Below are 27695 nucleotides of genomic sequence, written 5' to 3'. Positions count from 1 at the left end.
ACATCAACTCTTCTTCTGCACTGCTGAACTAGTCGATATTAGCGTCAAAACAACTTTTTAGTAGAGCAAAACGTTCACGCGTTACATTTAGCACAAATGCAACACATGAATGTTTTGCTCACTAAATGTAACCTTCGACCTAAAACTAGTCTTTGATCTAACGTCGTACATGTAAACCATTTTTAATATAGATGTATGTACTTGGAAGTATCATGACCGCGTTACACAAGAAACTAATACCGTATTAGTCTGGGACAGTTATTAATCATTTATATGATGTTGCTTTCGAAGTTTTACCGAAAAATGTGAAGTTTTGGAGTTGGACAACAAGGGTATTGATTGTTATTAATGTAAACGATTCGTTATGAGTACGATTTTGTGGATACTCTGTTACTGATCACTTGATATTATGGGTTCATGAAGATCAAAGAATGTCAAAGTGGCAGTCAAAGGGAGATGGCGTTAAATGTCAAAGTGGCAGTTAAATGGAGGTGGTATTCAAATAGAGGGTGATATTCAAATAGAGGGTGGCACTCCATTTTTCAACCCTTCTCTCAAAATGGCGGTCAAATAGAGGTGCTGTTCAAATAGGAGTGGCATTCAATTAGAGGCTTTACAGTGTATACGCATATATTAGCTGGTACATGTACAAGCATGTACATGTTAAACCGTCAACTTAGTTTGGTAACTTTAGTTGCATTCTAAACTCAACTCGTAAGCGAAGATCTAGAGTAACTATGATTTTATCGGCGTGAGAAGCTGGTTTATAAGAGAGGATGTGAAGCACTGTATTATAATACGCAATACTATTGTACATACATCACTATACAAAACTTGAGGCCAATTAATCTAGTAACATCCTATTATATAGATTTGTTTTGATAGACTCCAAAATGTCAGCAATACCAGTCGGTACATATGGCCTCAATTCTAACTAGCTTATAAAACATCAGTAGTCAAACGAGTAGAACACAAGTCACCTTTTAGCAACAATAACATTCAGCATAAACAAGAGAGAAAACACAAAGCCTAACACAAGACAATTCTAGACTTTGTGGCTGTCAGATTTTGACGGACGAATCAAAGCGAATAATATGCCACAACAAGGAAAAGCTAAATGTTAGCGAAGATCCATCAGGAGAGTCAGTCTAGCTTGGCCAAGTCCCCGTTGACTGATAGTACTTTGTATGGCCTTTGGGGATGCTGCCTCCTTGTGTTCCTCGTCCGCTTATGTTGCCTTCCTGCAACAAAGAACTCATGAATAAAAAAACAGGCAGGGTAATTTTAATTTGAACGAAGAACCAAGCAAGCAAAGCATCGCTGAGATAAGAGCAGCCTGTTGCCCAGACAATATTATTGACAGTTGAACAGCGTAACAATAAAAATTTTCAACTTCCGTGACAAATGTAATATTCTCACAACACACATTTCTTTTCTCATCTGGGCTATTAAAAACAGTGAACAAGCAATGGAAAAAACCATGAAACCAAAACTCCAGTGACATCATATCCCTATATGGATTATATTGGTTTAAAGCAAGTTTTTGTAGGCATTCCCATGGCTGCTCCATCTCTGGATGACTAATTTGAGCGAAATTCGCATAAGTAATACCGATCCTACCAGTCCTCACGGTACACTTTCAAAGCTATACTTTAAAGCTTGAAAACAACCAACTAAAAACTAACGTAATTCAGAGCATTTGAGCTACAAAGCGAGAGACATCAAATCCATTTTGTTTTGTTTATTTCTGAAAATATAGCTGAAGTTCGACCAGCCTATACAGAAGTTCCACAAGATTTTTTACATGTATGTACGACTGTATATACTGAGTTTGTCATACAAAATACAGAGAGACACCCTTCTACAAGTAAACCAGAATAATAGACAAACATCCTTCTACAGGTAAACCAGGATAATAGACCAACAGCTTTCTACAAGTAAACCAGAATAACAGAGAAACAACCTTCTACAAGTAAACCAGAATAACAGAGAAACAGCCTTCTACAAGTAAACCAGAATAATAGACAAACACTCTTCCACAAGTAAACCAGAATAATAGACAAACAGCCTTCTACAAGTAAACCAGAATAACAGAGAAACAGCCTTCTACAAGTAAACCAGAATAACAGAAAAACAACCTTCTACAAGTAAACCAGAATAATAGACAAACAGCCTTCTACAAGTAAACCAAATGGCATGGTAATACGGTAGTACCAGTTGTTAGCTAAATACATTATGGCACGTAACTTTTGCAGTGACACTTGCCGTTACGAGAATGATAGCAAATAAATGCTGTAGTAGCTGCTGTAAAAAGTACATGGCAGCATGTTCAATTGTGTTAAGGACAGTTGCAGTGAATACACGGTGGATGCAGACATTTGAGATAAATGGTTACAATTCATCTAATCAGACTTCGTTATCAACCATTTTCTAACCTGTGCTGCCAGCTTCAAATCTAGATTGTGGGTATAAAATAATGTCTATGGTATAAAATAGTGGCAACACTATAGCATTCCAGATGGCTAGCAATGAGCTCTTCGTCCACAGCAGCTTTACTAACTAACAAGGGTCCAACAACTAGGAGACAACCAATTATAACAGGAGTACCTGAGCGACAGAAGCCAGCTGAGACTGCATCAGATGCTGATTGGCTAGGACATGATTTTGCGGATGCGTTGGCAAGTAGGGTCCAGTGGCCTGACTTCCATAAATGTTTGCCGCAACTGCTGCAGTTTGAGAGTTGTTTACATTCTTATACATGGATGAGACGTCAGTGTTGCTCCCACTCCCTCCAGTCATGTCTAGAGGACATACACTGATGACTTGACTACACAGGGCTATGCTACACTGATGACTTGACTACACAGGGCTATGCTACACTGATGACTTGACTACACAGGGCTATGCTACACTGATGACTTGACTACACAGGGCTATGCTACACTGATGACTTGACTACAAAGGGCTATGCTACACTGATGACTTGACTACAAAGGGCTATGCTACATGGATGATTTGACTACACAGGGCTATGCTACACTGATGACTTGACTACAAAGGGCTATGCTACACGGATGACTTGACTACACAGGGCTATGCTACACTGATGACTTGACTACAAAGGGCTATGCTACACTGATGACTTGACTACAAAGGGCTATGCTACACTGATGACTTGACTACACAGGGCTATGCTACACTGATGACTTGACTACACAGGGCTATGCTACACTGATGACTTGACTACACAGGGCTATGCTACACTGATGACTTGACTACACAGGGCTATGCTACACTGATGACTTGACTACACAGGGCTATGCTACACTGATGACTTGACTACACAGGGCTATGCTACACTGATGACTTGACTACACAGGGCTATGCTACACTGATGACTTGACTACACAGGGCTATGCTACACTGATGACTTGACTACACAGGGCTATGCTACACTGATGAATACAAATATTTCAACTAACAAAACAAGCTCAAAATACCAAGAATTTGGAATTGATGGACGTCAGCACGTCGCTATCAAGTCAAGTTGATGATGCAAATTAAAACACCACAGCAAAAGCTATGAGATAAAAACTAACAAACTCACTATTGGTTGGAGGTTTGCTGGATCCGTAGGAGTTTTTGTACTCTGAGGGATGAGAAGGATGGGCTGACTGGATGCTGTCATCATAGGTACTGCTCGCAGGATAGTAATTGGGTGTAGAGCCCTTCTGTTGGTTAGAGTAGACGGCAGCATTGGAGCCAGTGAGACCCATGCCCTAGAAATGTATACGTTGGAGGGAAATGGTGCGATGGACAGCGACAGATGGTAGTAGGTGACACAGAGTGACAAAACAACTGGTAAGAAAGACTGTTAGCTGATGAAAAAAAGACAGTTGCGGGTTACAAATGGTTGATATGGTCGGTCAGCTCACAAAAGATAAGAGTGGACTCTTGAGGAGAAAGCAAGATGGCTGATGAGACCAAAATGAAAATGGCTGGAAGGCTTAGCAAGAGTAACTGAGAAAGTAAAAACTGGCAGAAAAGTGACATGAATGCAAACGGCTGCCAACGGCGTTTTACCATGTGTGAGAGAAAATATCGGACCAGAACAGAATATGGCCAAGAAAAACTGGCAGCTAAAGAACAAACATGAAGTGAACATGGAATTAGTAGAAAAGGAGATTATGAAAGCTAACAGGTTAACCAACGAGAAACAGTCAATGGCCAGCCTAATGCTTGAGCTACTCTGAATAAGTTCTGTCAGAGAAAATGTAACACCCCCTGCCTAAAATACACCAGTCGTATAAGGAGGCACACCGGCAGGGTAATACATGCCCTACCTGAAATACACCAGTCGTATAAGGAGGCACACCGGCAGGGTAATAGGTATAGCTAGCGTGGTAGCCCGGGGGAAGTGAGACAAACTGCTGGAGAGATTGAGTGTTAGTAGGGGCTGACTGTTGCATCTGGTTGCCTGCTGACTGCGAACCCTGAGCCGTTGGAGACTGAGCATCTACACGAGTCATCTTACTTTCCCCTGCACCACCGGTGGCTGTACCTGCAGCAAGAGAAGTTAACAGTACTGCACTTCTCCACCAGCCAAACCTCTATTTACAATTGTGGTATAAACATAGCAACTTTCCGTTGAAAAGATAAAATTTCAGCATACAGTGCACCCTCGCCATAGGATTTTAATCCATTCCGAGGTTGGCGTCGTATAGCGAAAATGTCATATAGAGGGATATAGAAACCTATTGTAACTACATAATGCAATCATCCCCTAGTAAAAATCAACAAAATTTTATATAAGTACTGTACATAATAAAAAATTAGTATCAAAAATAGTAAGTTAACCTTAGTAACAGTAACTTAGTGTATTTAGTGGATATAAAATGTAACATTATAATGTGCAATGTGTATGTGCAGTAGCAGCAGTACGTACCGTAGGGAATTCTTACCTTCGAGACAGACGTATAACATAAACTTTGAATTAAAAGGTTGACTTGCAACAAAATTCACATGACAGTTATTTGGTATCAAAAAGTTCACCATGTCTTACTCTGCTGTGTTGCAGGTGCAAAATATGTTTAAATGTGATTACAAGCTCTTAGAAGCTCAAAAACGAACAGTTAATCGCATCCATCACGAAAACGTCGTAGGTAATCCCTCTCCCTAAACGATATCCCTCTCAAAATGACTCAAATGTGACGTAGTTGAACACGATGTGCTTCTGTTTGCACTTTCTGCAATTTCATTCGTCAAAATATTTTCACAAATATACTTCGCACATTCAAAAAACCATGTCTATTGTCCCTACACGTCTATTTCATTATCATTCTAATGCTGTCACTTTGAGCACTGATATCTCAAAACCTAGCCTAAAAACTTGTTTAATTTTTTAACCTTAGCTCGATGGGGTGCATATCATCCTCTGATAAACATGACGAGCCTGTTGATGGTCGAAAAATGTTGCAGAAATTGTTTGCACCATTTGGCCGGAAATATGGGTCACATGATCAGATTATGACTAGACGATTAGACCTAGGTGAAACGAAACTGTAAAGTAGCGAGCATCTATATTTGATAAGCGCTTTTCGGTAGAACCCAAAGGATTTGTCATAAATTAGTGCTACGAGACGTTTTATATTGAGCCTTTTATTTCACGTGATAACATCACGTCGAGTTGAGTACGTCATCAAAATAAAGGGATTCCAACCTATGGCCATTTTTTCAACTGTTCATTTTTGAGCTTTTAAAAGCTTGTAATCACATTTAAACATATTTCGAACTTACAAAACAGCAGAATGAAACATGGTGAACCTTTTGATACCAAATAACTGTAATGTAAATTTTGTTGCAAGCCAACCTTTACCTTAAATAAATTTAGCTTCCTAAACACACACTTGAAGCTAAGTTTTAGAATGTATTATTTAGCGAACAAATTATTTTACCATTTCACTGCTAAAATTTTATCACCTATCGGTTTCTGGCTTCGTTTTCACTATAACTTTTAGCTAACCTAATAAAACCTTTTTCAGCCCAAATCGACAACAACGCTCGAGTGATGCTATTCTTGAAAGCGGCCTCTCACATACTTGACTACTTAATGGCCATAAAAAAAAATGAAATTTTTTTCTGTACCTTCTGGAGAGTGTTATGTGACTTAGGCTGGTACATGCAGTAAGTAAAGCAGAAGAGGCAAAAACATATCAATGCTAATTATGTTACTGTACACTTAAAAATGAATTAAATATGTAATGAAGTAAATTTTTGTTAATAAGCTAAGAGAAGTTGTCTACTCACTGACCATCTGTCGGAAGGGATTGCAACTCCAAATTTGCTACAGGTTTTCACCCTTTTACTGCCAACCATGTGCAAATTTAGCTATCGGACTACTGCAAGCTGTTTTACCGAAAATTGCCGATTTTGCTTCGAATGTATACAATTTTTTTCAACTTCAAACTATCTAGAAAAATTTTTTTATATATTATATAGAGCCAACATGTTAATAAACAGTGCTATGAAAAAAATTCAAAGTATCTATACTTTGTGCATTGCTAAAGCTATGCTAAGCTATGATCGCTACAAAGCTAAAACGATCCTCTTCAATGTTCCTTACTCTTACAAAATTATTACTTTCACCATTAGAGTCGGTGCTGCTATTTCAATTATCTGTATGATCACTAAAATCTGAATCGGCTATGACATTAACACGAGTAATTCTCTGTTTTCTAACTCGAGACGTATTTACAAAAACCATAATAACACTAAATAGTTCAAACATCAAAAAGAAAAAATGTTTGCTTTTATGTTGGAAATTTTTAAACAAAAATTTAAAATTGCTTCGTGAATTTAGAATACTTTTATAGAAAGGTCTTCGGACAACAATACTAGTACCATAAAAGTCCTAAAGATGGTTGGTTATGTTGTCAACAAATAATAAAATTAAGTTACTACACAATTGCTGGGAAATTCGTTTGAATGCGCATCCGCCAGTGAAAGGGTTAATATTCTCCGACATACAACCGGTGTAACATACGAAACAAATCTTGTGATTAGTAACCTTTAGTGCAGAAGTTTGTCTGTATTTAAACCTGTTAGCCCCATTTAGTCATTGCTGATGAATAAAACCCCTACTATGCGTGAATATAATAATAATAATAGCCACACATGTTGTCATCCACTAACTGCCCAGACAATAGGACGATGACAAGATTTTGGATGTAAATTAGTACAAAGGCATTTGTTGTGAGATATTAGATCTACTTTAACTCTAGCTTTATTTTGAGGAGGCAGTGATTGAGACAGTGATCGAGGCAGTGATCGAGACAGTGATCGAGGCAGTGATCGAGGCAGTGATCGAGGCAGTGATCGAGACAGTGATCGAGACAGTGATCGAGACAGTGATCGAGGCAGTGATCGAGGCAGTGATCGAGACAGTGATCGAGACAGTGATCGAGGCAGTGATCGAGGCAGTGATCGAGACAGTGATCGAGACAGTGATTGAGACAGTGATCGAGGCAGTGATCGAGGCAGTGATTGAGGCACTCTACAGCATGAGAACTTGTGTGAAAATGCAAGTGCTACAACTTCACAGCTACCTATGACCACCAACTTCCATAACTGCAAAACTTCCCGTAAAAGTCAAACTAGCTAGATAATTTGATAGATGACGTCACCCATGTCCATTCAAAAAGCTACACATCTCGGAGGTAAGTTTGAAGACTGACCAGGAAATGATGAGCTGCTCGGAAGAAGCTGATTAGGCATCTCGTAGAATTGAGTGCTAGCCATTGGGTGCTGGTATTTCTGCATGTCCTCCATACCAGCCGGCCCTGGATAGTAGGTTTGTTGGTTAAAGTATGGCATAGTATTACCAACAATATAGCTCGGCGCTACCGGCAGCATGGGTGTCGCCGCTGTCACTTGAGCAACGCCTGGAGGTGGTAAATTGGGAGGCTGTTTTGCTGATGATAATCGATTGCTGCTAGTTGTCAGCGGTTGAGAATGTGTGCTGACAATGGGAGTGGCGGAAGCTGACGAAGATGCCGTTGACGGTGTACTAAGGGCGGCTCCATTATTGTACTGCAATAGCAAAGCGAGTATTTTATGTACTTCGTGTATTACAATATATACATGTATATATAGTGTATATATACAGTATCAAAAGTATATCTTTTTCCTTTAGAATAACTAAGATTTGTGTATAAGATCATTGACAAAGCCATAACAATACTGTTAACATAGACATCATAGACATAAACATCGAGTAACAGAATAGAGAGCTACAATGTATCTCTCTATGAGGACTTTTTTACATAGAATGCAATGAACTCATTCGCAACCAACTAATTTCTAGATGATTAGCCTCAAATACTGCTTATTTTTTAGAAAGTTGTCATAATTCAAATTACTACTAAAAGAAACAGACTTGAGATAATTTACTCATTCAAGTTGCACAAGAACCAGCCAAGTCTCCTCTTTTAAATGATATTACATTCATATAGACAACTCATATCCTTTTAATGTAGATCTGTGTCTCAAAGAAGGTAGTTTCAGAAAATTTGTGACTTTGAAAAAATTGCTATTTGCTGAAACAAAGTTGCACCATAAAAATTGCAAAATATACAAAGTTTGACTAAAATTACTCATTTATCACACACAATATACAATTATGAATATTATTTATACATATACAGTTAGTCGTGAACATGAAAATTATGAAACTTTAATTTTGAACTATTCTTCGCGAGTATCATCCTTCAAACTAAAACATATTTCATCTACATGTCAATATAACTCAAATATACTGTCACAAACATGATTCAAATAATAAAAATATGTTCAATAACTCTGTTCTCGACTTTTCAGACTTCATATACAGCTCTAAAACTCAATATGATGCCATCGAAAGCAAATGATAACTTTAAGCTGACAGCCTAAAAAGTTGATTTTTATTAGAGCATAACGATTCAAATTGGCAAAGTTAAAAGTTAATAAAACCTTTGAAGCATTAAAAAATGTTTTGATTTGATTTACGCTGTCTTTCACTTCTGAATCTGCATACATGTATTGATTTGATTTACGCTGTCTTTCACTTCTGAATCTGCATACATGTATTTACTTCTGAATCTGCATACATGTATTTACTTCTGGAGTTGAAAAAATTTATCAGGAACAATAAGTTTTGGTCGCTACGGTGATTTCCAGTTTAGGTAGATGGTCGATTTGGGTGAACTAACTTTGGTCGATTTGGGTGAACTAACTTTGGTCGATTTGGGTGGTCATAACTTTTGCCAGAGACATCATCGAGACATATATGTGCGTTTGTCTGATTGGCCAAAAATTTCTCTTTGTAACTAATCCAAAATTTTCTTTTATAATTTAAAAATAGTAATACAAAAAGTAGGTAAATTTTAGAGGTGAGATAACTCGCGTTGGGTGCATAGCAACGTTATAAATATGCAAGTTAACTCGCATTGGGCGCATAGCAACGTTATAAATATGCAAGTTAACTCGCATCGGGCGCATAGCAACGTTATAAATATGCAAGTTAACTCGCATCGGGTGCGAATGAGTTGAGGAAATTAAAGTTATAATCTTTTGAGTGTTTGTAGCTAATCGATAATTCAACAAGTTAAGCTTTTTCATACTCGAGTTGAGATTTTGGCATAGGCAGAGAGTTTGTACTCACTACACAACAATATGATTGTTAAAGTTTATTCCTGTGTGCTTTTGTAACACCTTGTGTGCTTCTGTAACACCGCGCGACTTCAGCCACAAATTAAATGCGGCATTAAAAATATTGAAAGAAAAACCATAAACAGAACCTTTAGAAAAACATGAAATATGTAAAGAATGAAAAGCAAGCTAACGGAAAAAATACAATAGATCTGAAATTCCTTCTAGCTCGTGTGATGAATTGTTTCCAGATCAGAGGGTAAATGAAGCTGATGGTCAAACATACATGGCTATATGATGAAGTCACATTAAGCTGCTCTCCGCTGGAAGAATACAGACTGCCGCTGTACTGGTTGCTGTTCACGCCGGAGGCAGCGAGTCCACCACTCGACTGTGTACTAGGCTGGTAGCCCCCTCTCTTCTCAGTCAGATTCTGGTAGTACGACCCTGAGCTGCAACACATAGCGGCACATCAGCCAATACTGCTTCTTTTGTTATATTTCGATCAATTATTTCGGCGGAAGGAAAACTAATTTTGATATCAGAATATTGCTTAGCTTGTATTTCACACATCGGATGACCGTATGATTTTTGACCAGCACCTCTGATAACGTATAAGATAAAGATTTTCCCACAACTTCTCTCATCAACTAACATTCAAACACAATGAGATCACTAGCTACTGTATACGAATAAGACAAAGGCAACACAGTTTGTATCAGTCTGAAGACAACCACTTAGCTGACATGCCCAGTTCCCTTTACTAAACGCCTAGTAACAAGCTACTAAGGTGTAACAGTCTTGCTACTCCCAATGATAGTTCCCAAGCAGGGTTCTCTCCACGAATTATGATCTAGAGAAGGAAGTACACTAATGTAAACATTTTGGGTTGTCCGCTCATACCTTTCAGACACCCAAAAATTCAGGATTAGATACACCGTATCAAAATCCTTTAAATAGTTCACAAATTCTCATTATAGCTGATTTTTGCTTGGGTTAACACGATATAGCATATACTATATATAGCATATACTATATATAGCATGTATATATATAGCATATACTATATATAGCATGTATATATATAGCATGTATATATATATAGCATGTATATATATATATATATATCTATCTAGAAATTCCACTGTCATACAGCCCACGACCAGAGTGATATTGGAAAAAAGAAAGGGTACTGCTGGTTGAGAAATGCAATATCAGCAGTCAAATGGCACTGCAGTGCAATAGGAGAACTGCAATGGTAGCTGTAATGTACTGGGTGTTACTATGTACAACAAACAGCAATAATGAAAGGAAAAGATGATATGTTTATATCTCTCCCTGCAATAGGAGAAATGCAATATTAGAAGTAAAATGGCAAGCTGCTGTGTAATATACATACATATATACATACGCGCACATACACGCACACACATATATGTATATATATATAGCTGGGGGCTGTATATAGCAACCATAGCATACCAGGTCATAGCAACCAATATCAAGAGGTGATATTTATCTAGATTTCTGTAGTTACATGTATATCTAAAAAATTATGCTGAATGTTTATCTATAAGAAAGTGTAGGCCTATTACTTAATTTTGCAGATATTAAAAATGGCTTGGTAGTACCGCAATATTGAGCACAGCCATAGTACCGTCAACAAATACTTTAGAAAAGAAATAACAGTAACATATTGCACACCGTCGGTCACTATATACTTTAATCTTGTAAATTCAAATGATTATTCTTATAACTAAATCTCATAAAATCGAATAATTATTCTTACAATTAAATATTGTAATTATCTTATAAGAATCGTTAGAAAAATATCATTGTCATTTTCTTTGCTTTCACTGCTTTGGACATCAGTTGGAATACTAAAGTATTCATTATAAGTGTCCAAAATGTCCGAGTCTGGTAGAACCGGCAAAAAGAAACGATTACTTTTCAGTACTTCTACGTTAATTATATATTGTATCGTTAGAAATCGTTAAAATAGAAAAAGAATAGTTGGAAAAATATCATCATCATTTACTTTCACTGCTTTGGACATCAGTTGGAATACCAAAGTATTCATTATAAGTGTCCACAATGTTAGAGTCCAGTAGAATCAGCAAAAAATGATTACTTTTCAGTACTTCTACGTTAATTACAGAAACCTTCAGCAATTGGACAATGTCATAGACTGGTGAAATGTGCACGGTTTTTTCGTGAAATGCGCATGACTTAATAGTTCTACTATCTGTCACACTGCTTTATCGGCGTTTTGTTGGCCGTTTTTAATTTTGATTAAAATAGGCTTGTCAAGTTTTTATTTCGATTTTAGGCCGAATTAATCTGTCTATTTATGTATAATCCGATCAGATGGGTTAGTTTTAAGATATTGCGGTAACCTTTCAAAGACTTGGTAACATGTAGGTTTATATGTGTTTTGTATCATTATTATACTTAAAGGACTCTACACAAAAATGATTAAATTTGTTGAAGAGATTTCGGTACAAGGGTTTGGTCATGGCCATTAATGGATAATTTTTCGGGAGTTGTGTGCACATATGCATTTATTATAAATCTCCCAAACAATCGTTTTGTTCGTGGGAATATATATATATTCCCACGAGGTATATATATATATATATTCCGACGAATATATATATATATATAGCATGTACTACTATAAAGCTATTCTTTGTGCTTAGCATGCGCCATCTTCCTTTCCGTGAAAATTTGAAAATTGTCGAAATCAATACCGGCTTTGCTGAAAATGTTATTTTGATGTTGATATTGACTGGTTCAAGAGTGGACGAAGAGTTTAGGTTAGAAGACAATAAAATTGGAAGCCCAAAAAAGGTGAAGTGAGTAAAACTGACAGTGAGACAGAAACTGGTAGCGACAGCGCAGAAACTAACCATGCTAAATAAATTTCATTATACGGTTTTATTTTCAATTCTGCAACTATTATAAACAGTGATTGTATGTCAATAACTTTCGCAGTTTCATTTTCAACTTTTGAGAATTTTTTTTCTTTCATAAATTTGCAGCTTACTGTTTGATAGCCAGAAGACTCATATAAACTGAGCTTGCAATGAACAGTGGTTCATAAATAAACTTATTTTGTAAATAAAAATCTTGCTTTTGCTGCGAAATGTAGCAAACATATTAATGGGTCAATGTGTATAAAAGTTTATTTACCCTAGGACACATGTATTCGCCTCATGTAACTTTTGCGTTTTCACGGAGTCATCCTCTCGTGAAAATTTCTTGTGCGAAACTAAACTATCATAACGAATGAGCGAAAACGCGAAATTAAATAGCTTTGTTCATTGATAGTCCAAGAAACAAATGGCGGCAAGCGATCAAATTGCATTATCGAACTCGCCCACACCATTCTACTTGCGGTTCACAATTACAAACTAGTCCCAAATTGAAATTTTTTTCCTATCGGTGAACTGAACCTGAGGAATCTAATTATGTTTGTTCTACTGCATTTATTTTCACATCACTATATTTTCGCACTCATCAGAGCTGCGAAATTAAGTTGCAGCGAAATTTTACTCTGTATGCTACTCACGAAACTAAATACTAGCGAAATAGAAGTGTTCAACGGTATAAACGTTCAACAAAAAAATTCATGGTAAACTACTTGTGTATAAAAGTTCAAGTAGTTTACCATCCTGAAAGTCATGAGTTCAAATCCCGTGTGATGCAATCTTTTTCCTCAACCTCAACCGTGGCTTCGGACAGACAGACACAGGTTTTATTCTAGTACACCGATAGTTTAATATATCGATAGTTAAATATATCGATAGTTAAATATATCGATGGTTAAATATATCAATGGTTAGATATACCGATGGTTAAATATATCGATGAAATCCTAAATGCAAAGCAATTTGGCAAATTGAAAAGGATTTCCCATAGCTCCAAATAATTGCAACTTAGATGATGAGATCTACAGGGGAGGGTGGGGTAAGTTGTGCCAGAATTCAATATTTTCAGGATAGAATCTAAGTATTTAGAGATATGTCACTGAGAATCACAACTATTGAACACATATCCTTGCAAAGCTCTCACACAAAAGCTCTAATGATCGCAAGCAAAATATTTCGTACAATTTACATTTTTGTAACAGCTTTTTAGTGGCACAACTCACCCTGTTAGCTAGGTAAGTTGTGCCACACAACAGAATGAACTGGAGTAAACTGTAACATGTAAAAATTGCCCACTTTACTGCAAGTGTAAATTTTACAATCTGTATATCTTTTAACTCAACTCCATAGCTTATAACTCCATAGCTTATAACTCCATAGCTTATAACTCCATAGCTTATAACTCCATAGCTTATAACTCCATAGCTTATAACTCCATAGCTTATAACTCCATAGCTTATAACTCCATAGCTTATAACTCCATAGCTTATAACTCCATAGCTTATAACTCCATAGCTTATAACTCCATAGCTTATAACTCCATAGCTTATAACTCCATAGCTTATAACTCCATAGCTTATAACTCCATAGCTTATAACTCCATAGCTTATAACTCCATAGCTTATAACTCCATAGCTTATAACTCCATAGCTTATAACTCCATAGCTTATAACTCCATAGCTTATAACTCCATAGCTTATAACTCCATAGCTTATAATACTAGTAAAAAGCCTGGCTTGGACTTTTAACTCAACTCCATAGCTTATAATACTAGTAAAAAGCCTGGCTTGGATTTCCAAAGAATATGGAACAGCATAGAGAATGCCTGTTTACTCAATTAAAAGGCCACCTATATCGACACCAAATCGGACTTTACTTGAACAGTTTTTGTGCCAGCTATCAGTCTCTGCTATCGGGGACTGCCATATCCTCGTCATCTGTCCTAGATTCAACAACAGTTTTGGGTTTTCGTTTCCTTTATTTGTTTGTAGGATCACTTGTTTCCTTTCATTAATTTTTATCACGCTGTTCTGTTTCTATTTTTTTAGGTGTGTCCGTCAAAGTTGTGGCCTTAGCTTTTCCTCTGTTGGCTTGCTTACTAAGGTCTGCCTTTAAAAGGGGAAGAATTTGTTCTGGGGTTATACCACAATTAGAACCATTTACATTCAATTTTACATTCATTGACACTTGAGGTGTCTCAGCAATAATCTCGTCTCTACGATCAGTAGAGTTGCTTGAGACAGCTGCATCATCTTTCGACAGAGACTGATCTGTTTAAATAGCTTCAGCAAAATCACGGTTTTGAAAAATCATTGAACTCAAAGAAAATATTCCGGTGCAGCGAAATCTGGAAGCGACATTTTCTGGCATCATACTTGGCATAAATGTAAATGGTTGAGCAAATAAATTAGCCATCTCATAAATTGTGTTAAGTTGTGCCTTGATGCAACTTACCCCGATCATAATGGCACAATGTAGCCCGATCATGATGGCACAACGTAGCCAAAGAGGGTTTAGTAACAAATTATATTGCTAGTAAAACAGTGTAAACTATAACGAGATTCTCAATATATATTTAGTGTGGTTAAATAAATATGTGCCAATAATGTGCACGCTATCTACAGAATTTAAGAAAAAATTGTGTTGAAAGTTTTATCCTAGAATGTAGCTTTTTGCACAAAGTCTGCAAATTTAATAATAACTCACTAGTTTAGTGACAATTAAAGCGTGTGCAGCATGATGGTGGCCATATCCTGTTTCTCAACTCATAGAAAGGATAACTCCCACAAATAAACCTGTGATGCTCAAATTGCATTGGCACAACTTACCCCATGGCACAACTTACCCCATGGCACAACTTACCCCACCTTCCCCCATATGTTAACTGCTAGCAAAAGATATCAGCTTGTAGAAAATTTATCAGCTTGTCAAGCCACATTTAGTTTATATCTAAGATGCAAATTGTGCTTCTGAATAGAGTAGTTTTTGCAGCGCTTTTGGAGATGTGCGTACTCAGTCATAAAGGGTTAGTTAGATGCCCCTGCTCTCTGGCCCTACTGGGGAGGAACTCTGGCCAACAGCATTATCAACTTTACTACAGACCAACTTTAAGCTGTTATACCCCAAACAACTGGTCAAAAAGTGAACGATCACATCTTTCAGTTCAAGTTAGCAAGTGATAAAGCTTCACTTAAATTTTGTTCAAAATGCATTCAGATGGAGAAATTAAGGAAGTTAACAACTCAAACTAACTTAGGGAATAATGCCTATTTTAATTGACTTTGTGACAGCCGGGATTGGTTGCGACATTTCAAGCCCAGTCAATACGTAAATGTCGGCTTTGGCTCTGGAAACGGCCTTGCACAGACCTTCTAGAGACTAACCTTGAAGTCTGGCTGCTTTGGAATGACTGACTGGAGGCGTGGCTATCAGCAGGCGGGATAGGCAGAACTGGCTGAGCGCTGCTGACCGGTTGTGTTGATTGGCTAGACTTGTACTGAGAGGGAACATTACCCGTGCCCGTATATGACGAATGGGAGCCCTGAGTCTCCTTCAAACCTGTGGATCTGCAAATGTGAGACAATAAAGAGGTGCAATTGTTGTAACAACTAACGCAGATACTTTGCTAAAAGAGACTACAGGATCACGAATCCACATTAGCTCAATACACTCAACTCTCATTATATGGATTATGTAGGTTATCAGCAACCTTTGAATGAAATTCAGTTCTACGAGCCTAAAATTATTTCAAGTCTTCTGACCAGACGGAACTAAAAAAAATACAGAAGATGATAGTTTTTAATTATAATTCTCTTCCAACAGCCTTGAACCCTTTCAAGCCAAACATGAATACTGATTTTAAAAACATCTATATTAATAATGTAATCGTTTCAATAGGTTTCCATGTTGACAGACTGCAGGCACTAAAAGCAATCACCTGCAACAATTCAAACACGGGACTTAGAAGAATGGCTGATAGCCGCGAGAGAAAGAGACAACTACCTTGGGTAAAGACTGCTGCTCCGACTGTCCTGCGAAGAGAGGCTTTGATTCGACTGACTCGGATAAGGTATGGGCTCAGGACTCTGCCCTGACTGGTGAGTATTCATCGAGGAGCTGCCAGATGTATATAGGCTGCCTGGCAGCGAGTGTTGGCCCACATGCTGCAAGGTAATTAGAACTAAATCAAAAAGGGTCAAATGGAATGATAGATGGGGTCCAATTATAGCTGGTTGAAAATGAATGATGAAAGTGTATTAGCATCTAGTATTTTACTGTAGAAAAGACAGTAGTCCGACCGCAGCCTGACATAAGTCCGACCGTAGCCTGATTTACGCATGGTTGAAATTAAAAGAACACAGAAATTAAAAGAACAACTTAACATATGAAAACAGCCATACTCTTCGTCAAAGCGTGGCGAGACAATAACCATAGTTAGGTTTTGACTCTGAAACTTCAGTAAAAAAAGCAGTCAAAGTGCCTGTCGTGTAAAAGTTTGCATTCAAATGATTTTACTTTAGCTTGATTTTAATTTGGTTTGGATAGACCTCACTGAAGCTATCTGTTTGATTAGACAAAATATTATTAACAAATTTAATATTTACAAAAGTTCTTGGTCGTCATAACAATTATATAATTATTCGACATCTGTTGTACTTACAAGCTGAATAAAAAATTCAAAATGGTATAAATAGAATCATGGAAAAACAAAACAAGACATTACTGGACCGAATCTCAAAGCTACATTCAGATTAGTTTGGCAGCTCATTACAAATTTTGGCCATGATTTGTGCACTTTGGAAGATTCACCCTTGTTGCCATGCGGCCCATGCTTCCACGGTTGGCCCAGAATAAACAAGTACCTGCGGAAGAGTGGCAGTGCTGACAGCAGCTGTAGGCTTGAAGGATGAATCGATTGCAAGAGAACTTGCATCACTGTTGAAATCCATAGCACCGAACTGCACTCCAAGACTTATTATGGAACCTGTTTGCGAATGAGGCATCTCGACAGGGGCTGTTGGAATCTGAGAAAGAATACGCAGAGTTAACATGAAAACATCACAGACAGGAGAATCTGAGAAAGAATACGCAGAGTTAACATGAAAAGATCAGAGACAAGGAAAGGAAGGAGAGGAACAGACAGAGGATGCAAAATGATACTTAAAAGATAAACTTGCTGATATGCTGGTCACTGGCATAGTTATTAGAAAACTTCTCCAGAATGTTCTGACTGGCCAGGTAATATTTTAGTGAAACCAACTAATCACGGAGCATCGCCGTCTTTCTTTTTTAGTTTGTTTGTTCAGTCAGCAAAAGTAAACTGTGAGTAGTGGTCAACAGCGGGTACAGGAAGACAAGGGTTTGACAAATCAACTTATAATGAAGAACAAATTACGAGTCAATTCGCAGCGTTCCTAACCTGTTCGCAGCGTCCCTAACCTGTTCACTGTCACGAAGACCTTCAACTATCAAATGAATAAACATGTTAAAAACGACAAATGGGAAATAATGTTAAAATAATGGATTACCTTAGTTGATGGAGGCGGAACTTTAGATCGTTGCTGCTTGCTTTGCCTCTGAGGCTGTGAGCTAGGCATCAAAGGTTGCACGAGATTGGATTGAGATGCTGGAGGTAAGCTGCTCTGACCGCTGTATGACTGCTGCCCAGACGAAAGAGCGGCGTTCTTAGACGCCTCATCGGAGAGTTGCTGTTGCGTCGGCATACCAATCGCACTCTTGATACTGTCGGATGCGCGTTGACTGTCGTACATAGATACTGCAGGCCGACTCATCGTCTCCACAGTTTCCTTTGGAAACATTGCATCAATACTCAGCCTGAAAAAGATATACTAACAAGATCAACTTACTAGAAACAAATTAAAATAGAAAGCTTGTGTGGCTTGAATTTTATGAATGCAGCTTTTTTTAGAAGGAAAAGATTTATATGGGAATCCATCACCGAAATTTGTAACTGAATCCTCAGTAATACAATCAGATGAGAATTACACTAAACCGACAGATCTTATCTGTGCTTCAGACCAAGAGATATTCGTGCTCTCCGCAGCAACACTACGCATACAAAAAATTCTCAGATGATTACTCTATATAAATATATCACATTTTAACTGTTTCTTGACGCTAAAACTGAATGATCGACGAGGGAAAATCGGCAGCATATTTAAAGGCTAGTAAACAGATAATTTTGCTTAAAAATGTAAGTTCGTATAAAAGAAAACACAAGTTTTAAACTTATCGGTACGGTACTCGTAATCTAGGGTTTTGTTCCATGGAAAATGTTATTCACTGAGGTTTAACTGAATGCGGTGAAACCTCTAAAAACTATTTCTCAGTCGATAGGATATGAGTGCATCACCAATCTATATAAATCTCAGTCTGTCATTCCCTGTCTGTCCAGCTATAGCTATAACTATTCCCTGTCTGTTCAGCTATAGCTATTGAAATCTAGGAATGAAAGACCCGCTCTTATTAGTAAGTTTAGCAATATGGATAACGGCTTACTCAAATTAGTCACTGGCAATGTGCCAGGCTAATGGCAAGTGACAGACAACTGCATTACCTGCCACTGTTTATAAGCTTTTTTTAACCCTTTCACTGTCGTATGCGCATTTTTGCGAATTTCCCAGCAATTACGTAGTATCTTAGTTTTATTATTTGTTGACAACATATCCAATGATCTTTAGGACTTTTATGATATTGACAGTGTTGTCCGAAGATTTCTCTAAAGTAAGCCTAAATTCACGAAGCAATTTTAAATTTTTGTTTGGGAATTTCCAACTAAAAATCATACATGTTTTTCTTTCTGACGTTCAAACTATTTAGTGTTATTATGGCTTTCGTAAGTATTTCCCGAGCTATAAAACAAATTACTTACGTTGATGACATTATAACCGATTCAGATTTTAGTGATCATACAGATAATTGCAGTAGCAGCCCCGACTGTAATGGTGAAAATAATAGTTTTGTAAGAGTAAGGAACATTGTAGACTGTAGAGGATCGTTTTAACTTCGTAGCGATCGTAGTTTCACATAGCGTTAGCAATGCAGAAAGTATAGATACATTGAACTTTTTGCATAGCACTGTTTGTTAACATGTTGGCAAAATAAAATATATAACAAAAATATTCTAGATAGTTTGAAATTGAAAAGTGTATACATACCATGAAATAAACTCGGCAATTTTCGATAAAATGGCTGGCAGTAGGCCGATAGCTAAATTTGTGCATGGATGGCAGTGAAAGGGTTAATACCCATGCAACACCAGGCATTCACCTAGTCTTAAACTAAATTGAAAGATTAGTTTCTAGATTGTTATTGCGATTGCAGTAGATAACTTTACGGATTTAAGTGATTTTATTGTAACTGCAACCACTTGCGGGATTGGGAAGAAAAATCCAAATTTCAATTAAAGCTGCACTAGATAGACAGAAGTGGTAAAATCACAAATAGAAAATTTTTAGTTACAAGAAAAGGTATAAAATGAGTTTTTCAATGTTTGACTGCAACTTCAGTGAGAATAACGGAGCTACAGTGGCTGTGTAGCACGAGGTTAGTTGCACGAAGCACCCAAACCTTACGAAATGGAAAGTGCTGCAAGCTTTGCACAAGTTGGTGTTGACAATATGCCAAGCTAAAAGATTAATAAAGGACTCACTGATTGCTGCCATTGATCGAAGAGGACTGAGATGTCGCTGTTGTAGTCATTGCTGCTACAGATGACGGATCAAATTCTGTTGGAGTAGGAAATGCATCCGTTTTAGCTGTTGACTCAAATACATGTGTCCCTTTCAGATCTCCTAGAGGAACACACACATCCAAGCACTTTGGACTGCACAAAGCTAACACTATAAGCTACAAGCTAAGGTACAAGCTAAGCTACAATGTAAGCTACAAGCTAAGCTACATTGTAAGCTAGCAAAAACAAAGTAATATAACCATAAACAAATGTTTATGTCAATTGTCTGCATCAGACCTAAGGCTACACTGTATGCCCACAAAGTCCTAATTTTACAGTGAAGTCCCTCAGCAATAGCTTCTTAAAAGATTTTTAGAGTTTCATGATAAGTACGACATTGAAAATGAGGTTGAGTGTTGATGAGTATTCTAAGAAACAATTTTTTTGGGATTCATTGTAGGACGAGTAGGTGTGGTTAGTTAATCTCTCTATTGCTGTAACTTTATATTGGTGAAAAAATTAAAATTGCCATAATTGTTCAAGGTAAGTTTGCACGGCAGTTAGGCTTATATGAAATATATTGCAGCTATAACTGAATTAAATAGCCAATCGGAGGGTTTTCCACTCCTGACAGCAAACATATGGACGACATTCCATTTCAGTTCTTGAATGAACTGCTATTTGGTGAAAGGTTATCTGTACCATAGGGGTTGTAACCACTAGCCATATAGAACGCAAGGGGTAAATCTCAATTTATAAGCAATGCCAAGTATAGTCAGTTGAAGATGTCAATATGAAATAGATGATATACGTGAGCAAAAAATGACACCATAATCCTAATTTAGTTGTAGTGTAACGCTTCAATGAGATGAAAAAGGCCAAAACAACTCATCCTCGAGTGACTAGATAAGTGTCGAGAGTTCAAATGGGTGCAAAACCAATGACTGTCAAGCTATGGTGTTTATCTAGAGCAGAGTATAGTCAATATGCCTGAGAAGCTAGTCAAACGCTAACTAACAAGTGCAGGTGGCTTGAACTTCACAGCCGATCGGTCAGTTCAATAATAGTTCAATACATTGCTACTCTTCACAGAAAAGCCACTCCACAATATCTTTTGTAATATTAAGCATCAAATATTGTAACTTGCAACTTTACAAGTTGAAAGCTACAATACTTGATTAATAGAAAATGACTGTCAACAGAATAGCAAGTTTTAGAAGACATTGAGATGCATAAGTTAAAAGTTTGGTAGAAAGTATGAGAAAGCACAGAGAATGCACACAAATATTCATGGAAAAAAACGAAGTTAGCAAATTTAATTTATGTGTATTTGATTTGATTAAAGACGATTGCTTTATCAAACCAATCGTGTTTCCATTAGTTTGATAAACCAATGGTTTGATAACAGTGAATAGCACAAAATCTTCTTAATAACACATCTAGACAAAATCATTGCACCGAGCTGAATGTGCCTATGACCAATGAAAACAGGACAAAATATTACAGAAAACTCCACAGACATTAAATTAATGACAAACCTTGCCATTGGTTGTCTTCTTCATTCCAAACCTCTCCCCATGAGTCTGTCTTTGGGTTGGCGTCTGCTTCGCTTGTCCATGTACCAATCTGAGTGTTGCCCAAATCTGACTGTTCACTGTTTTGTTTATCCGTGCCACGACTGCGACCGAATCCGTCTCGGCCACGACTGGATCCTCCACCTCTGTGTAAATAATCTGCCTAAGTGACCTCAACCAAAGTTTGAATGGTTCTAAGTAATTTTAAAAACAGCAATTTTCATGTCCAGTTTTCCCACTTAAAGGTTGGTGAGAAACTGAAAAGCTACAAGTTATGATCCAACTTCTTCATGCTGCAAAAAGACCTTGTGTCAACGCGAGGGCTACCCACTGCAGTTACTGGTCAAGAGAAAACAACTCGAGTAGCTAAGTAAAAGGCCATCAAATATCATGGCGTGTTTACCTACCGATGAGCTCCCGTACCCCGAGGTCGACCTCGATCTCCTCCGGCGAATCTCCGTTCTGTGAAATTTCCTTGACGACCATCTTGACGTGAGCCACGACCCCTCTGCAGTCGTGGTGGTGCATTTCTTGGGTACGACTTGTCTCTAAAATGTAAGAGCCTAAATTAGAAACCGCAACTACCGACTTGAGCTTTTCATATTTTGATGAAACCCCTGCGTCAGTACTAAATGAGGTTCGTGAAGACTAAATGGTGGTTCAATCTGGTTATTTATAACCGAGTGAGGCAACTGATCAAGATAGACTAAACCTCTACCTGTTATTAGATTCCTTTGTTTCTGTCTCTGTACTCTCCTCAGACACGGCTGCTGTCTGGGGTTGCTGTTTTTTTTTACTTTTTGCTTTCTTTTCTTTCCAACCATCCTGTGAACCCAACAAAATCATCTAATCCTGGAAGATTGCATTTGTTCATTATATCAGCAATGTGGTCTTTTAAACAACTGCCAAGCTCCACACCCTTATTTGAAACAATCCCAGTTGGGCCTGATTAATGAAAACTACTCTGTAGTAATACTATAAGACTAATAACTACTACTCTGTAGTAATACTATTAGACTAATAACTACTACTCGGAAGTAATACTATAAGACTAATAACTACTACTCTGTAGTAATACTATTAGACTAATAACTACTACTCGGAAGTAATACTATAAGACTAATAACTACTACTCTGTAGTAATACTATGACTAATAACTACTACTCTGTAGTAATACTATAAGACTAATAACTACTACTCGGTAGTAATACTATTAGACTAATAACTACTATTCTGTAGTAATACTATAAGACTAATAACTACTACTCTGTAGTAATACTATTAGACTAATAACTACTACTCTGTAGTAATACTATTAGACTAATAACTACTACTCTGTAGTAATACTATGACTAATAACTACTACTCTGTAGTAATACTATTAGACTAATAACTACTACCATGTAGTAATACTATAAGACTAATAACTACTACTCTGTAGTAATACTATAAGATTTAAGGTTGACTTGCAACAAAATTCACATTACAGTTGTTTGGTATCAAAAGATTCACCATGTCTTACTCTGCTGTGTTGTAGGTGCAAAATATGTGGAAATGTGATTACAAGCTTTTAAAAGCTCAAAAAACGAACATTTAATCGCCGTCATCACCAGGTCGCCATAGATTAGAATCTCTTTACAAAATGGCTCAAATGGGATGTAGTTGTACAAGATGGCTTCTGTTTAGACTTTCAAGCAACCTCATTCGTCAAAATATGTTCACAAATATACTTCACGAATTCAATAAAACCATGTCTATTGTTCTTACGCGTCTATTTTATCGTCATTGTAATGCTGCCACTTTCAGCACTGATATCTTATAACTTACCCTGAAAATTCGTTTAATTTTCGAAACCTTAGCTCGAAGGAGTACATATCATTGTCTGGTGAACATGACGAGCCTGTTGGTCACCGGTGTTAATCAAAAACTGCTGCAAAAATTATTTGCGAAGTATGGGTCACATGATCAGATTACGACTAGACGATAAGACCAAGCCGAAACAAAACTGTAAAGTAGCAAGCGTCTGTATTTGATACGGGGTCTTCGGTAAAACCCCAAGTGTTTGTCATAAACTAGTGCTACGAGAAGTTTTATATTGAGCCTTTTATCTGCCTTTCAATTCACGTGAGAACGTCCTGTGACAAAACAATAACCAAATTTAATGACTACAACAGAAAAATAAACTGATTCTAATCTACGGCGGTTTTCGTTTTTGAGCTTTTAAGAGCTTGTAATCACATTTCCACATATTTTGCACCTACAACACAGCAGAGTAAGACATGGTGAATCTTTTGATACCATATAACTGTAATGTGAATTTTGTTGCAAGTCAACCTTTAATAACTACTACTCTATATTAATACCAATAGACTAAGAACTACTCTTTAATAAATATATCAGACTAGTGGCTGAGTAGAACTCTATCCTAGTTACCGTATCAATCGTAATAGTTACCTGCATGTCATTATTTTTCTCTAACAGCAGTTCAGCAGCTCTGTTTAGATCATTGTCGGTGTCATGGAGGGCAAGGATAGCATTGTCTTCTGTACAGTTGGCTATCTCTATCAGCTGTCAAAAACATGCCAATCAAGGAATGCAGCACACGATAAGAAAGTTTTCAGTAGGATGGTCAAGTACAGTAGTACACTAACCTGCATTACTTTCTCCTTCAAACCAGGATCTGATATCTGATCATTTATGTGTTGTGTGTGGTTTGTTTGCTACAATTGAGAAAGTATGTGAGGCCCTCATATATTATTTCGCATAATAGACTACTTTTTCGAAATCTATGTCCCTAGTTCTGATGAATCAAAACAACTGGCCCGCACACTACTAGGGTTATACATTTGACACATCCAAGTGTTCAAAATTTTGACTACATTTATTGTATCTTAGCTAAAAGTAAATATGTGTAATGATGTACCGGTATATATACAGTTCTACATTGGTCAGGTCATTTTGTCATATATTAATTCTTGTAGCTGATAGAGATTTGGACAATCTGTATTCTGCAAGTAGTTCCTATCGGGTGTTCACCTGGATCAAACTCATCCAAGGCATACAAAGCTTCACTGTACTCTATTTTTCTTGATTTATGGATAACTGACATTGTCAAACACTTAATTGGCCAATTGAATAACTCCGACTAACCATGCCTATAATTTTAGACTAAACCTAGCTTTTAATACAAAAACCAACAATCAGCAAATCAAAACACTACTACTTAGGAAAACAAAGTTAATAGCACAGCGATTTCATTTCTGAATTCTTTTTGCTGCAAATAAAAAAAAACTTTTGTTTCATATTGGTGAAAGTGCAAAAAGTATTCAAATCGAGAGAGGATTGATTAACATAATCAGGACTAGACTGAAAGATGAGATATAACAATGTTTTTGACACAATGGAAGGCAATATATCTGAGTTATACTGTATATCCTGAACCTCACAAAACTTTGGTGAAAATTGACTGTTCTAGTAACACTAACACAGGAAGTGAACCAACCGTTGTGACTGCTGTGGAATCAGCTTTCTTCATCTTTGTATTCTTGTCAAGCCTACCAGTGGAGGCAGTGTTAGATCTCATGGTCACTACTGTACAATATATACAAGGATTTATTTACACAGCCCTCACCATCTGTAAAACATGCAGAATGAGCACTGAGAATACTTCTCCTCCTCAAGCTTTTCCAATTCATATCCAAGAAAAACGTTAAGCTGCATTGAAACACATCGAGCAAAGCAACTGAGCATAGAGCTTGCAGTAGCCTTAGCTTTCATGAAAAATAATTTTCTACTCAATAGTTCTAAAGTCTCATAAAATCACCAACTCAAAATTCTTTTCACAACTCTGAACATATTCATAAGAGAACAACCACTACGCAGACATTGTCAACAAAATCTGAGCATGTTCGTTACAATCAGAGAGCTGTATCAAAGTAAAATATATTTATGCTGTATACGTATTTATAAATATTCATATTTAGTAACATATATTTATATCAATGCTGTTAGCTTTTTAAAATTCCAACAGTATAGAAAATAAGCTTTTCAACACAAGCAACCATTCTAGCACACAGCAAAACCGCTTTCTCTACTAGTAAAAGTGTATAGACCTATGAAAACGAATTCTATTCTACATTTTAGGTAGTCAGGCTATGATTGTGCGAGGCTGTTCTTGTCAAAAAACTTTTTACAACTCCTTACTTCAACAATAACTTCAAATGATACATTTACTCAATCTGTTAACTAAAAAATTCAGATCTATGGAATGCATTGGAAACTCGTTCGACACGCATTCACTCCAAAATTGGTAAGCTTACAATTTTAAAACCCAACATTTGCAAGTCTCATGTGATAATTCTAATCAATGTAAATCTAGTTTACATGGAGGCTATGCATAGAGTCCTATTTGATCTTCTGTAGAAAATTTTAATTCAACTCTACTTAGAAAAACAAAAATAAATCCATAAAATGTAATGTGGATTTTGATACCAAGCTTTTTGTTTGAGCGTTACAAAATTTATTAGCAATCTAGCTCGCTTGCTATTAGCTAATAGTATATTATTACAGCTATGAAAGGGGAAAATGAAAACATGTAAATAATGTAAATAATGATGAAACAGGCATTTAAGAATAGCAAATTAAAACCTGGTTGCTATATAAATTTACAGATGTTGGAATAGTTGCTTGCCAATACACAACAAATGGGTTGTGCTTAAACTGGTGATAAAATGTAGATTACATAGTACCACAACACATCAATGTTGGATCTTTGATACCAGGATATTCTTAGTGAAATTTTGCATATTACTTAGCTTGTAAATAGCTGTGAACAAGCAGACATAAGATATTAAGCATGTCTAAAAGTAAGATGATAACCTGTAATTCTTGGCCAGAAATATAATCAAAAGACAATTTGGCATCTAACAAAAACAGAAGAACAAATTGTCAACACAATTTTCTCGCATGGTCTAATCTGAAAAGCATTTGAAACAGCTATTTCAAGTGACTATCAAGAGTATTGGTGGTGTCACAGACAGTGAACTGTACGATTGAGAACTAGACTATAAAAACAAGTGTAAGGCATCCAATGTTAACCGGAAGAGTTTCATGGTTATGTTGCATAATTGTCAGCAAAACATTTTAGCCCACCTTTCTACCTAACTAAAGGCCTATAAACCAGCTCTGTTTATTGCTAACAGCCCTGTTAATCTAACTCGCCATGAATTAGATTAACCGTCTTAGCTAAGCTATTTGCATGAGAAATATGGTTTTATCATGATAAACTCAATGTATACCAAGATACCAACCGAATAATTATATCAAACGTCTGTAAACTATCCACGACAAAAATGAGTGTTATATATAAATACGGCAGTGATCCATTACGATCAAAAACATTCGTCTGTGTAACATGACCAATACCTAATTCATATTATAAGTTACAAGAAAGCTTAGCACATCACATTAAATGAGCAGCATTTAATAACTACAACCTAAATGGTTCACTACTGAAGTCGATTGCATTTTATATACTGCCGTGAAGAAAGGCATTACTTTTCTAATGCGTGCTCTGATTATTGAATTAACATACAAAGACAAAAAAATGTAACAATGGTTTAAATGACATCAACAAAAAGATATCACATTTTGAATCGAAATGTATCACATGTTCAATCACACTTTCAATCTAAAAAGCCAAAATAACCTTCCGTCACTTTCTTTATTTACTATAGCGTTCTCACCGATTGAGTCATAACAAAGTTCTTGTCACGTGACACTCTTCTAGTGCGGTCCTGCTTTAAACACGCTGC

At 36.9% G+C, this 27695-nt stretch overlaps 1 protein-coding gene across 1 annotated transcript; it reads right to left on the bottom strand.

Annotated features, from left to right (window-relative positions):
* Positions 1–771: 771 nt before the first annotated feature.
* LOC137386975 (ubiquitin-associated protein 2-like) lies at positions 772–27643 on the bottom strand. Its single transcript, XM_068073229.1, has 18 exons — positions 27627–27643; positions 25385–25473; positions 24534–24602; positions 24337–24450; positions 22600–22706; positions 22289–22429; positions 21846–22027; positions 20287–20428; positions 18143–18449; positions 17477–17638; positions 16617–16777; positions 15998–16180; positions 9971–10136; positions 7734–8088; positions 4344–4561; positions 3608–3779; positions 2608–2801; positions 772–1241 (listed from the first exon to the last, which is right to left on the bottom strand). Exons 2-18 carry the CDS (start codon positions 25463–25465, stop codon positions 1149–1151), a joined length of 2847 nt encoding a protein of 948 aa, XP_067929330.1. The 5' UTR covers positions 25466–25473; positions 27627–27643; the 3' UTR covers positions 772–1148.
* Positions 27644–27695: the final 52 nt, after the last annotated feature.

The sequence above is a fragment of the Watersipora subatra genome, chromosome 2 (assembly GCF_963576615.1).
Source record: "Watersipora subatra chromosome 2, tzWatSuba1.1, whole genome shotgun sequence".
NCBI lineage: Eukaryota > Metazoa > Bryozoa > Gymnolaemata > Cheilostomatida > Watersiporidae > Watersipora > Watersipora subatra.
The sequence above is the reverse complement of the archived record's forward strand: the minus strand, read 5'-3'. Positions and strand labels throughout refer to the sequence as shown.

Excerpts from the sequence above, each read along its gene's own strand:
- LOC137386975 (XM_068073229.1), bottom strand. The coding sequence starts at position 25,465 with ATGAGATCTAACACTGCCTCCACTGGTAGGCTTGACAAGAATACAAAG. Across the intron at positions 22,707-24,336 it reads AGAAAAATAATGACATGCAG|GATGGTTGGAAAGAAAAGAA; the intron begins GTAACTATTACG and ends TTGGGTTCACAG. Across the intron at positions 17,639-18,142 it reads TTCCGCCTCCATCAACTAAG|ATTCCAACAGCCCCTGTCGA; the intron begins GTAATCCATTAT and ends ATTCTTTCTCAG.